Below are 15,200 nucleotides of genomic sequence, written 5' to 3'. Positions count from 1 at the left end.
TTTGCAAATATATTTCAATCTAGTGTGGGATAATCAATGCTTAGCACAACATACATTGTTGATGTTCCTTAATGTTTCCATGGAAACAGCAAAAATTAAAAAGTTCAGAATCTTCAAACTTGCAAAAGGCACAAGTACTCATTGTGGTTTAATGTGTGTAGCAAGTTTGGTGAAGCTAGGGTGCATGGTTTAAAAGTTATGGGCCGTACAAAAGCTCGGACAGACGGAAAGCTATATACCCTGATTTACTTCGTAAACGGGGGTATAATAACTATCAAAAAAAATAACCGGGGACAGCATCCTCTCAGTCTTTTAGAAAATGGCCCCCTTTCTTGAAAATGACCCTACTTTATGACAACTAGAATGAATACTGCTTATGCAAGCATGATATGCAACTATCTGGAAAGACAACACAAGACATAGTTAAACCTGACATTTACTTTACAATGTATGATACATTATTTTGCCACAGCGGTTGATGGGGCAGCAGCTCCCTTCCTTCTGGGCTTGGGAGTTGTTCCTTCACGGAATCCATTTCTGAAAACAATATCAAGTGTTAAGCAATCAAGCATATTATGAAAATAAGAATACAAAAACAGCACATAGAATATTTGTGTAAAAGATTTCACATGAGCAACTAGTCCACATTCAGTTTGAAATAGTTAGTCATTGCCCATGAACTCTTAAAACCAGTCAAACAGAAGCTTTTACTGCTGTGACACCAAGATCCAAGATTCTAGGGTGATAGATGAAGCCTACATTTATTAGGGCTGAAACGATATCCCGGGACACTGATGCATCGCGATTCACTCCAAACAATACGGTGTGCGATTTGTGAGGTGCTGCGATTTTTCACGATACGTTTTTTCAAAGACGTATATATGTACGTCTTGTTTTTTGTAATAAACTTTTATCACAGATACGTTTTTAATGTGTTTTAACTCAACAACACCATAGGCCGGTAAACCGGCCAAGAAGCATCGAGTCCCTAGGGTCCGTAGGCTGGTTAACCCGCCAAGCTGTAGTCACGTCAAAATAGTATATAGTTTTAAGAACCTACCTGTCATACTATTCATTTATTAAATCTATCACATCTCACAATGTCTGAATTACGTATTCTATTTCAATTTATCATTTTTTTATCGATAGATTGAAAATATAATTCTCCGACTGATACTTCGACAACGGGTGCACATCGAACATGTCAAAGAGCAAAACAAAGACGTTTCAAGCAAGTCTTTAAATATGTTATACAAAGTGATAAATAAAATCAATAAAAATATATCTAAAAGTGGTCAAACTTACAGGTAAGTTATTACTTCCATCTTTGCATGCGATCGCATGTAATGTTAGTCAAATGACATCTCGGCTTTGGTCGCCTCGAATTCTCGGATCAGACACGATGTTCAATGCCAAAATATATGCATGAAAAATCTTTGTCACAGCTTGTAACCTAAAATGATACATCCACGAAGCTCCATATTTTTAATATAGATCGCGATTTCCTGCTTAAAAAGTTCAGAATAACACTATTTAACCAAAATATTTCGTAAAAATTTGAAATTCATCGTACACGAGGATTTGTAATTTGATTGCCTGCCTCAAGTCACGTGCTCAAATTTGACCAATCATTAACCTTGTAGCAGATTTCGGCAAGAAAGCGTCGTTAAAAACAATTTGTTATCCAATGAAATCTGATGTTATAGCAAAGATAAGACTCCAGGCAATATTACGAGCGTGTAGATGAACAAACAAGCTTTCTTCGACGAACGTGTTATTCATACGAAGCTTTCGAAAATGGAGGTATCTCTTCATGTTACCGAGCGGACAGCCGCTGTTATCCGGAAATGGGTGAAAACAGATACTATTCATAATTCTTTTTCAAAATAATTTTTCAATTACGTAAATAATGAAAATAAAAAAGAAATGACAAGTAGATCTTTTGAAATCTTATATTTGCCCCAAATCGTCAAATTTTCGCTTCTTTGGTCCTTAATTTGGACGTTGTGAATGTGTTAGCTCACATTTTTATAATTTACAACGAACTTAATTAAGTTGTCAATGCATTATTTAAATAATGTGATAAACATAACTTTCATATTTATAAACACTAGGATTAGACCTTTCAAATGTTGTATAAAATGGCTGTTGCTATAATTGCTTTTTTGCCTTTATACATGAAAATGGCAAATCATTAGTTACTGGACACTGGTACATTTAGTATTTACTCCTACCATCTAGTCACAACTCACAAATATGTAGGAGTGTTACTTGTTTGTTTGCTAGCCATTACATGGAAATGGCAGATGATTTATTAAGTTAAAATACTCATTACAGTATATATTTTATGACTCATGAACATTCATTCACTTTCATTTAATTTTTCATTTTAATAAACTAAGTTATATTCATTTATCTCTTGTCTTCTCTTGTCACAATATGTATCGTAGCGTATCGAGATACATATCGAATCGTGATGTAAGTATCGAGATACGTATCGTATCGGAACTTATGTGTATCGTTGCAGCCGTAACATTTATCTAGGAAATAATCTGCCTGTAAAACATCTATGCTACTACATGTTATACACCATTTGAAAGGACTAATCCTTCTGTTTATACATATGAAAGTGCAAGCTAACAAAATCACGATGTCCAGATTAAGCACTAAGGAAGTGAAAATTTGATGATTTTCGGCAAATATACGATTTTATAATATCCACTTACCTATTGTTATATTATTTTATTTTCATTGTTTTAAGTAATCAGAAAAATATTTTAGAATAAATATTAAATAGTATTTGTCATAACCTATTTCTGATAACAGTGGTGTCCGGTCAGTAATGACACTTTCTTGAAGAGATCTGCTACAAGGTTCGTGATTGGTCAAATGTAAGCATGTGACCTAAGGCAGCCAACCAAATTACTACAATGGTACCATCCTCGTGTAGAAATTTCAGCTTTTGATGGAGGTTTTGGTAAAATTGTGTTATTCTGAACGTTAAAGCAGGAAATCCCGATCTATATAAAAATTATGGAACTTTGTGGATGTATCAAGCTGTGACAAAGATTTCACATGCATATACTTTGGCATTACACGTGTGAGCCGAGGAATCAAGGCGACGAAAGTCGAGATGTCATTTGACTTACATTACACGCTATAGCACAGAAAGATGAAAATAATAACTTTGATGTATGTTTGACAACTTTTAGATATATTTTTGTTGATTTTATTTATTACTTTATATAATATACTTAAAAATTTGCTCTTTATTTTGCTCTTTGACATGTTGGATGTGGACCCGTTGTCGAAGTGTCAGAGCATTGTATTTTTAATAACATTGCAGGAAATAGTGAATAATTTTTTAATCTATTGATAAAATATAAATTACAATGAAATACATATTTCAGACAATGTGAAATCTGATAGATTTAATAAATGTATGATATGACTGGTAGGTTCCTAAAATTAAGTATTATTTAGACGTGGCTAAAGTTTGGCCGGTCTACCAGCCTGCGGTGTCTAGGAACTCGTGACTTCTTGGCTGGTGTACCGGCCTGCGATGTTGAAAGAGTTAAACTTTCTATAAAACAATCCACATGTGATGTAATGCCATATTGTGTTCAATGAAAAATTCCAATTTTTTTTAATTGGTCTGTTTTCAGTGATATCATATTACAGCTATATGATGGAAAATCAGGACCAGACAAACTAATGATTGATAGCATGAAGACAGTAGCATGCCATTGAGAAATGATGCCTCACAACTTAGTTCCAAGGATAGGTTTCTCAGGACCCAATTAATCACCTTGTACAACAAATATGGGGCTACTGATCACAATAATTCCCATGGGTTAAATTTGTCTTGTTTGTCTTTTAACACACACAATAGACGGTGGTCTGAAAATAATCGAGTCTAGACCAGACTATCCGGTTAATTGACATCATGAACTCGATCTACGCAATTGGGTTACGATGACATGCATCAAACAAGACAGAAAGTCTGAGCACCCAATACTGTTAGCTGCCTCTTACGACAACAATGGGTTGGTGAAGATCTATTCTGTACCCGGATCTTCATGGGTCAATTTTGCCTTCAGTCACTGTGAGAGGTAGGAAGTATCTGATGACTACCAGGGCTCAAGATGAAGGCCGTATCAGTGTATGTATGCATGAAAATATGCACGATGCGGTGGATAATCACGGCATACATGTACGGTCTAACATACATTAGAGACATATTTCCAAGAAATAATAGATTTCAAATAGCCTATTTCCTTGAGTATAGTGTGCATTTTAGTTCTAGAAAAAAGGCGGTGTAACACACAACAAATGAATTTTGATTATTTTTCCCCAACGCAACATGAGCACATAAAAACAGAAATACCATGTCAACAAATCCATACTGAAGTACGCAAGTTAATCATGTAATTTCACTGTCTGACCTGTTTACATGAGAGTAGCAATGATGTGCATATCTAAAATGAAATACAAGATTAATCCATCAAATTCCATTCAGTACTCCTAAGTGTACTGTTTAGTTTTGCCAGTACTCCTATATTGAAATAATAAGGCAGGGTTCCCCCTAGACACCAATATCTGAGAGTCACCTTGACTCAGCCTATGCATTTTTGGGAGTCAAAAATATTTTTTGAGAGTCAAATGTTTTATTGTATGATAAATGAAATTTAAAGTGTTCACCGTTAATTTTACACTTAAAAGTCCTTAGTTTAAGTTAACAAGTACTAGTCAGTGTATTCAGCTGATTGTACTACAGAGAAATAAAGGATATATGAATGAAAAACAAAGTTTGTTGGTTTTATTTTTTCACTATCTTTAATTATTTCACAATTCATAAAACAATTTACAGTAACAGTAATGTCAGGACGAAAAAATAACATCAGTCTTAACTATTAGAATATATTTCATGTTTAGATTATTATAATCATATAATATCACCAACTCATTCTGTGATCAGTGAAGTTGAACTGAACTTGTGAAGCATTATCACATTTGTGTTAAATAGTGTTCAGTAGTATTTAACTACTACATGTACTAGTATCTTGGTCTACTTTCTCCTTTCTCTTGTTTGAAATAGTTCGACAGCTTTTCCAAAGTCAAATTGTGTCACTCTTGGCGGGCCTTGTAATCTTATAAACATAAGTCTATTGAGTCTTTGGTTAGTCAGTCGATTGCGTACAGGATTCTTTATGGCATTCTGAACACTGAACCCCCTCTCACAGGGCGCTGAAGAAACAGGTATAATGCACGCTAATATAGCTAGCTTCACAAAATCAGGATATGTATCTGCATCATCTCTGATGAGATGTTTACACAGTTGGTCAAAAGTAAACACACCCTTGTAGCCTCTAACATTATGTTTAAACAAGAGGAACTGGTTCAAGGCTCTGTCCCTCTGTAAAAGTTCTCCATAGTTTTCCAAAAGCTTCTCAAGCTGTTCCTGACAATAGGTGACAAGATCATCTGGATATCTTGAAGGGTTGAGAAGCATGTCAAAACACTCCAAGATATCTAGATCATCTTGAGGGAACCTCTCTGACAGTTTATTCTTAAGAGAATTAATGTAATTGACACGAAGAGAATTAAACCTGTCTCTCATTGGGCCATTGTCAACTACCTCCACATTTTTGTAATTCGTCTTCTGCCCCTGTTGTGGAGCGCCTAGGTCTTGAAGGACAGTATTGACATGGTGTGATCCCTGTTTCATGGTTTCCAATGTCTCCATCGTTGCATTCACACAGTGTCTAACCGCAGACAAATTGACTTTGTCCTTTTGGAATGTAAGGCTTAAAATCCCAATTACGGACAAGACATCTAAGAATAAAGCCGTTACAAGAACGAACAAGGAGCTAGCCATGAAATTATGTAAGCCAACTGCTTTAGGATCTCGCACTGCATGTACATCTTCCAATGACATAATAATGGCATCCTATGTCTGCATAATCATTTTCACTGCTGCTTCCACTGATAAACATCTTACTGAGGTAGGTTCTTGAACCTGTCTTCTGTTACCATGTAACAGGTCTTGCAACTCTCGTAGTTTATCATACTTCACAGAGGAATCTGTATAATATCTGTATAAGATGTCGATGTGTCTGTGATAGTCGTTTAGGTAGGGGACATCACGAGCTGCTTGTGATGCCGCTAAGTTTAATCTGTGAGCTGCACAATGGACCTGCACCAATTTGGGATTTCTTCTTTTCAGCCTCGCCCCCAACCCATTTAATCGCCCAGTCATGACAGCGGCACCATCTGTGCCAAGACCCATTACTCTGTAGAAATTGTCATTGTTCTAATTTACTAGATGTTTTCTGTGAAGAAATTCGATTAGACTTTTCTCTATCCCTGCAGCAGTACAATCATGAACGTGTTCATTTCCAGCAAAACCAACCTTAACTTCGCCAGTGTTTACATCAACGTATCTAACATAGATAGCAAGTTTTTTTTCTACATTCACATCACGTTTCATCTAGCATGACACCATAGAAGGGACTGTCTCGGATAGCTTTGATTTGATTTTTTTCTAGCACATCAAACACACACTGTTCCATCTCGTCAACAATTCCGTGCTTTCTGTAAAAATTGTTGCAATTGCTAATCCCGTTTTCAACTTGCGTTTCCATCAAATCTCCAAATGCATCTGACGAAATGTTACGTTTTGCCATCACATAAACAGTTCTTAGTTGTTTTACATGTGATTTGGTTTGTGCATTTCTATTGTCTTCTACAACATTCTGTACGTTTGCTTTCGCGGTTTCAAATTGTCTTTGCAATTCTAAAATCTTAATGGAATCAACATGATCTTTTGACTGTTCATGTCGGGTGAGAGTTGAATGTTGGTAATTTGTGCAACCTTGCACAAAAGGATTGTTTTGTTTTGCATTCAAACAAATGTCACATGTCATTCCACTTGTTCCACGCTCGTATCTTAGCCACAAGAATTTTGACAGCCATTCCGTCCGGAAAACGCGACTTACTTTCGGTTTCTTTGGACTAGACGCTTCTGTGTCACTAACAGTACTTGAATTGTTTTTATCGCATATCTCTTCCGTTTTCTTTGAATACTTTTCATTCACGTTTTCTTTAAATTTGAGAAATTTCCCCAAACCAAGTTGTTTCTTTTTGTCGGCCATCGCGACACACAGAACTGTCAAACACAACAAATGTATTGTCCCCTCTGGGAAGCAATGGTTCAACCAATCAATAACGCTCAATATTACTCTCTAGAGAGGTCAATGGCTTAATTTAGAATTGATATTAGGCCGGGGAAATCCCAAACCGCGAATCGACGTTGCGTTTTAACACTTAATATTTTCTGGTTGAATACAGTTTATAAGCAACAACAAACACGCCCGAAGCTTTGTATTTAGTATATACCATATTTATTAGGGGCAATTAACTTCTGGAAAAAAATATCTCTCGTGTACAATACACACAGGCTTTAGTATCATTTCAGGCGGAAATAGCATAACAAATCCGAATTGAATTACGCAAGTTAATCCTGCTGTTACACTATATCTGGTAATAAGAATGTGTTCTCTGTATATCTGACATTATGTTTGTCATCTATTATATTAATTTTATTTAAAATTTCATTCAATAATGTTTACCTAACCTTCGGCAAAATCGTCTGTCCCTCTGATACTAACAACTTCCATTTACCCCGTTCCATAGGGTCCGCTAAACCACATTCCATGACCGCATTACTCATTACACATTATTCACAGCACCAATGTTAATATTTTATTCTGTTTCGTTTTTTACGAGTCTACACATGTAGATAAACATGTGAGAAAATATGTCAAAACGTAAAAAAAAAATTCAATTTGCGTAGTTTTCCTTTGTTTACATCACGTGCTGCCATCGAAGCCACACGATGTGTGAGTGATCACTTTAATGAACAAATATATTTTGTAGTGTATCTCACAGTCGCAAAGTTGTGTAGCATATCTATAAAATTATGCAATACAATATGTAAAGCCCCCGTCTGTTCTGATTTTAGCGTTTGTCTAAAAACGAGAGAGAAGTCTGGTCATGTGATAGGGTTTGAAAATTTGCCCGCGGCAGCGGTGATTTGCGAAGTTATGTTACTTCTAAAAACGACGATTAATTAAAAACAAGACTTAACTTTTAAGACAATATGTTGTCTACGGAAAATGTTTATGAATAAGTTCAGGTAGGTAGTTGTAATATTTACATTCCAAAGCTGATAAACAAGAACCAGAAACCATATGCCGAGTGGATATTTTTTAATTGTGTCAGTCATGACGCAGTCATTTATTTCTGGACGTATTTTTCCTTAATTGAGAGTCATATACGCAAGAATCCTGCGTCAGGGAAACCCTGATAAGGAGTATGTACTCCTGAGGCTGAAAATTATCTGGAGCCCTGGACTACAAAACAAGCACACTATACTATTGGCATACCCTTTCCTTGCAGATACTCAAACATATGACAGCCTCCTACCTGAATCTCCTGAAGACAATCTTGAGATGCCTCATCCTGCCAGTGCCAGTTGTCCTCCTCCTCTTGGACTTAATACTCCAGTTAACTGTAACAATGCATTGTTTGTCATAACAGTCATAAACAAACAGGGCCATTTTAATTATGTACTTGCTCCAAGCTAACTAAAATACAATCCTCAACTTATAAAAAAACGTAATTAGGCAATCAACAACTATTTAAGTGACCTATGTTAAAGATATACCTTGGGCAAACAAACTTCACATTTTTGATTGTCAGATCAATCAGGTAGGTACTGAGAAGATTGAACTCCTTCCCCTGAAGTTATTGAAATGAACATCATTGAAACAAGGGTTCTCATGCTATACTGCACTATGATGACACTTCAACATGTACAACAATACTTCTTCTGTATTTGCAAAATAATATTCTCAAGCAGGATTTTATAGCTAGAGACTCAAGATCAATGGCCTATTTCCTAAAAGTGCCAAATGCATTCTCGCTTTCTTGACTTAACCCACAAACTGTTTTCACTGAGAAAAAGACTCAATGACAAGATTATCAATCATTTCTCACAATCTTCACTTCTGAAGAAAAACTTACATGTCCTTTTCCTGGCGGCAGGGTAGCCACATGATGCACAGGTTTTCTTCTGGATATGATAACCACGGCGCCCACACCTGCGGCAGTGTGTGTGGGTTTTGTTGTGCCGCTTACCAAAGCTGGATGTACCTTTGGTCTACAATCAAAGAGGTATTGCTTTTTCGAAAGAGTAATTCACCTGCCTGGAAGCAGCAGTATTTGTCCATTACAACTATTTAAGGAAGTTGCACTTATTTCAAATACAAATTGTTACCTGGTGGCATTTGAGATGAGTAAATTCAAGGTGGCAGCTCCACAAAAAAATACATGGATGTGTCACGATATTAGTTATTCAACTACATTTTTTTAAAAAATTCATTAATAGCAAAAGTAACAAAAGGCACTAAAGGCTCAAATCAGTGTTCAAAATTAAGCTGGTCCTTAGTGTTCTTGACATCTGTTCCTATAGTATTTTAATTTAAGGATCCATAAATCTTTAACATAAGGGTTATGGCATGGACACTTGACTTTACTGTTTAATTTAACACTGCAAGGTTTCATTACAGTCCAATAACTAGTAAAAAATAGTGTCCTCTCATGCCTTTCCAATGTTGTTTATTGCACCATACTGGGCTACAGTCATCACACTTCAACAGATTAATAATACCTGTATTCTCTTTAATCATATTCTTGTAGAAAAAGGACTGCAACTATCTTGTCAGATATTTTGCTAAAGCCAAAATTGTCTCAAGAGATTTACATGTTGTAATATTTGACAATATGGAAAGTTATAGGTCGAACTGAAAGTAATGTTGTCCTCAAGTGTTCATAATTAGTATGTTAGTAAATGAAATAAATATTGTTTGGTGATGTCATGGCAATACATCTAATTTCCAAAACTCTGCATCCTTGGCAGTTGGATGCATTATCACGCAAACTGTACTATAAGTGGGATATTATAGGTTGTAGAAGTAAGAGGTTACACGGCATGGAAGTCAGGCGAAAAGGAACTTTGTGTATTGTAAAAAAATCCTTCATTCAAAAGAATAAAATTCCTCTGTGTAGGGCCTGGGGCATGTGTCAAAATATGATCTCGTCGAAAACCTAAATTTCGATTTAAAACATTTCTGAGGAAAGTACGTCAAAATACCCCGCACCAGATCTAATTTATTGTGCAAAAACTAACACTTCCGTGGGCTATCCCTACGTATCGTTAACCATAAACTACATCTAACAGCACACTTAGTGTATAGTTCTTTCCCTCAGTAATGTACTGAGTTCACCGTGGCTTTCACGTGTATATGGTGAATTCTAAACTGAATTATTAACCGCTGTACAAGTTTCCTCTCGAAAATATCTGTTTACTTGAACACACATAAGTTTAATCTTATGAAATACCACATTTTAATAATCATATTGTTTATAGAAGACGTGATGTTTATGGATTTAGTAGTTCCCCTAGGTCACAAACCAACCATTTTCTATCCAGCGGAAGTGAGAGAACGAGTTCAACCTCGTTTTGGTTGTTACCCCGGAAGTTGTGATATTCGTATCACATGATCATCACATGATTACCTTATGCAGCATTCAGGCAAGGGCAGTCGAGAAGAATGCAAAACTGTATTTTTATGCCCCAACAAAATGTCGGGGGTATATAGTTATACCAAGGTTCCGTCTGTCAGTCTGTCCGTCCGTTCGTCCGAAAACTTTGTCCGCGCGATTTCTCTTAAACTATTCAGGGGATTCATCTCAAACCTAGTACATATAATCAGTGTCATATGGAGGGGTGCAGTCCAAAGAAAAAAAATGTTTTTATTAATTTTCCATTTTTTAATGAATTTTTCAAACCCTAACGTCCGTCCGAAAACTTTGTCCGCGCGATTTCTCTTAAACTATTCAGTGAATTCATCTCAAACTTAGTACATATAATCTGTGCCATATGAAGGGGTGCAGTCCAAAGAATAAACTGTTTTTATTAATTTTCCATTTTTTTTAATGAATTTTTCAAACCCTAAGCTAACCCTATCCTAGCTATTTAATTTGTAACTACTGACACACTTGGCGGGTCGGGGGTATTAGTGAGCCACGCTCACTTTTGCACTTGTTAAATTAAAAATAGGTGGTAACCAAAAAATGCTTCAATGAATGAGGTTTCGCTTTAACCCCCACCCCAGCCGAAAATGCGCCAATCTTATTAAAATCAGATCTACCGCTAAAGCTCAGCAACCCATGCTTGCCGTAAAACGCAACTGTGTGAGAGGCGACTATCGGGATCGGGTGGTCAGGCTCGCCAACTTCGTTCATGCATCGTATCCCTATTGCGTGGATCGATGTTCATGATGTCAATCACTGGATTTTCTGGTCCAGACTCGATTATTTACAGACCGCCGTCATATAACTGGAATATATTGCTGAGTACGGCGTTATCCATGCAGTTGGGATCGATGACATGCATCAACCAAGTCAGCGAGTCTGACCACCCGATCCTGTTAGTCACCTCTTACGACAAGCATATAGTCGTCTTTCACGGCAAGCATGGGTTGCTCTCAAAGACCTATTCTATCCCGGATCTTCATGGGTCACGATATCTCAGGGCTACGATAGTTTCGAAAATAGACTACGACAATCACGAATTTTCAACGATAATTTTAGGGCTAAGATCGCTTCGAAAATCTAGGCCCTGCGCCAAGATCAAAGTGCACCTCAAAACTCTCCCACGATAAAGCTCATATCAGACGTGATACCGCAAGGGGAGACCACTCGCGTTGTTTTGATGGCTTGATTTTTCTTCGCTGTTTCGTAGAAGATCCTCAGTGTTGGATGTTTTAACATGGAACTCTTCTGGTGCCTCAAAAGAGAACCAGGTCAAAATTGTTTGAAGGATGATAAGTAACCATGAACTAATAGAACAAAGAAATTAGAAATATGAGATAACACCACCATATCTTTAAACAAGATATTTATTAACATGGGTATATAGGAACCGTGGACCCATAAAATGTTTGAAAAATATTATACGGTTCAGATTGTTGAAATAAAATAGTCGCATAGATATAATTAAAAGATACCTTGTTTTGCAGCAAAGGGCACTTTTAGTACATACCCGGTAACTGGCGTGCATACCAAGTTTCCCCATATGCCCCGGAGGAGAGCCCTGCCTTGTTTTAACCTATTGTGAACCGAAGAATAAACGACTGTTCAACCGACGCAACATTGAAGAAGGATATATGAATAATTGAAGAAACATTGGATACAAAACATCGCCTGCCAAATAAGGAGAGTGGGGGAACTGAAAAACATATTTAAGTGTCTTTTACATGAGATAAATACATACAATAGACATAAGGTTATTTCCAGGCTATAAGACTAAACTACTGAGCTAAACATAGCCCCCTCTCATTATTATAGCAAAGTGTCTAATAGAAATGCTGGAATTCAAGGCGTCTTTGAAATATATTTGATATTTTCATAAATAGACGCCATGCATACAACACATTTCACTTCAATCCAAATGAAAACAAAACACTGCATGCTTAGTCTATTCAGTTATACCCATAGTGCACAATGATCACTGGCGAAGACTCCGGCCGCTTCAGAGACAGAACTTGTGTCTTATCTTGTTAAATAACGTGTCTATGTGTTGGAGTGACATGACACAGTTAACATGTGTATGAGTGGCACAGGCTATATAGCCCCTATTTCTTAATAAGTGAACACTATTGTTATAATCTGAAGACTGTAAGGACGGTTATTAAAACAGACAAATCAAGTAAACAGCACCATTCAACAATGAAAGGTCTTGATTTGTATCTGAAAAGAAATTTATGTAAATTATATTACACATATACTGTGTCTCATGAATCACACTACATATAATTAATTACATATAATAACTGTGCATTAATAGTGTTAGATCCACAAATAAATTATGTATAAATGTATTGTATTCTGGGCTCCGACCGCCACGAAGTTTCTAATACTGTAACAGGTGAAGTTTACGATAACTTGACGTCCCACAACACAAGGAAAAAATAGTTGTATCAGGAACGTAGCCGGAATTTCGTCAGTATATCATCCAAACTGTCATTCCTATTGTAAATAAAAGCGACAAAACTCTTTCCATAGCCACAAGAAATCTCTGGTGAAAGCAGAGTCGATTGTACGATACCGACTGTACCAGGAACGTGCGCTTATGAATCGCTATTGAATAGTGATGACACCAGGTGTTCGGGAAAACGTGAGCGTATCCTGCTCCACAGGTGACACCCGTCATAAACACATGCAAATGCAAGTCAACGGGAAATATGGTAGAATCCAAAATAGGGAACTGCATCTGACAACATTTTTGTCACTGATGCGTCAAATTTGGAAATGTCTACCATAAAATGTTTTGAAAGCTTTACTGAGACCTTGAAAGTTGTAACCTTGATCAAACAACTTGTCAGCGAAAGTGGTATAATGACGATGGGGCCGACGCCCAGTCTGCCTGCTTCCTCCTCGGATGCTTTTAATACATTACCCCTGTATTTTCTGTCTGCGTGTGGTGTTCTCCAAGGACGATATTGTTTGCTGTAGTAACCCTACGACCTCTGGACTAAAAATGAATACTGGGTCAATATTAGTTAATGTTTATTTCTCATAACTAATCGTGCGTGGAGCGTTCTCGGTTATGGTCCCTACAGGTTCTTGTCGATCATACCGCCATGTGATGTCGATCATACCGCCATGTGATGTCGATCATACCCCCATGTGATGTCGATCATACCGCCATGTGATGTCGATCATACCGCCATGTGATGTCGATCATACCGCCATGTGATGTCTATCATACCGCCATGTGATGTCGATCATACCGCCATGTGATGTCGATCATACCGCCATGTGATGTCGATCATATCGCCATGTGATGTCGATCATACCGCCATGTGATGTCTATCATACCGCCATGTGATGTCGATCATACCGCCATGTGATGTCTATCATACCGCCATGTGATGTCGATCATACCGCCATGTGATGTCTATCATACCGCCATGTGATGTCGATCATATCGCCATGTGATGTCGATCATACCGCCATGTGATGTCTATCATACCGCCATGTGATGTCGATCATACCGCCATGTCTATCATACCGCCATGTGATGTCAATCATACCGCCATGTGATGTCTATCATACCGCCATGTAATGTCGATCATACCACCATGTGATGTCTATCATATCGCCATGTGATGTCGATCATACCCCCATGTGATGTCGATCATACCGCCATGTGATGTCTATCATACCGCCATGTGATGTCGATCATACCCCCATGTGATGTCGATCATACCGCCATGTGATGTCTATCATACCGCCATGTAATGTCGATCATACCCCCATGTGATGTCGATCATACCGCCATGTGATGTCTATCATACCGCCATGTGATGTCGATCATACCGCCATGTGATGTCTATCATACCGCCATGTGATGTCGATCATACCGCCATGTGATGTCAATCATACCCCCATGTGATGTCGATCATACCGCCATGTGATGTCTATCATACCGCCATGTAATGTCGATCATACCACCATGTGATGTCTATCATATCGCCATGTGATGTCGATCATACCCCCATGTGATGTCGATCATACCGCCATGTGATGTCTATCATATCGCCATGTGATGTCGATCATACCCCCATGTGATGTCGATCATACCGCCATGTGATGTCTATCATACCGCCATGTAATGTCGATCATACCCCCATGTGATGTCTATCATACCGCCATGTGATGTCGATCATACCGCCATGTGATGTCTATCATACCGCCATGTGATGTCGATCATACCGCCATGTGATGTCTATCATACCGCCATGTGATGTCGATCATATCGCCATGTGATGTCGATCATACCGCCATGTGATGTCTATCATACCGCCATGTGATGAGCGAGTGGTCCGGCTAGACCGTGGGTCGACACCCGGGTCCGTACACGACCGGCTTACCATTACCCTCTCAGCTCCACCGCGAAGTGATCTTCATGAGGAACAATACAGTAGTCCACGACTGCCAGGCACCGTGTCGACACTGATGTGAAGTCACCGACCATGCAATTTTGACCATTCAACTTGCACAAATTAGCC

The 15,200-nt window shown here is 37.8% G+C and overlaps 1 protein-coding gene across 1 annotated transcript; it reads right to left on the bottom strand.

Annotated features, from left to right (window-relative positions):
• Positions 1 to 423: 423 nt before the first annotated feature.
• On the bottom strand, positions 424 to 10,589 carry LOC139479796 (large ribosomal subunit protein eL37-like). The gene is made up of 4 exons (XM_071262673.1): positions 10,542 to 10,589; positions 9,088 to 9,223; positions 8,488 to 8,572; positions 424 to 537 (listed from the first exon to the last, which is right to left on the bottom strand). Exons 1-4 carry the CDS (start codon positions 10,542 to 10,544, stop codon positions 459 to 461), a joined length of 303 nt encoding a protein of 100 aa, XP_071118774.1. The 5' UTR covers positions 10,545 to 10,589; the 3' UTR covers positions 424 to 458.
• Between the last annotated feature and the right edge of the window lie 4,611 nt (positions 10,590 to 15,200).

This window comes from Haliotis cracherodii, unplaced genomic scaffold (genome assembly GCF_022045235.1).
Source record: "Haliotis cracherodii isolate W230 unplaced genomic scaffold, xgHalCrac1.p SCAF_4, whole genome shotgun sequence".
Classification (NCBI taxonomy): domain Eukaryota; kingdom Metazoa; phylum Mollusca; class Gastropoda; order Lepetellida; family Haliotidae; genus Haliotis; species Haliotis cracherodii.
Note: the sequence above shows the minus strand (reverse complement) of the source record. Positions and strands in the feature narration are given on the sequence as shown.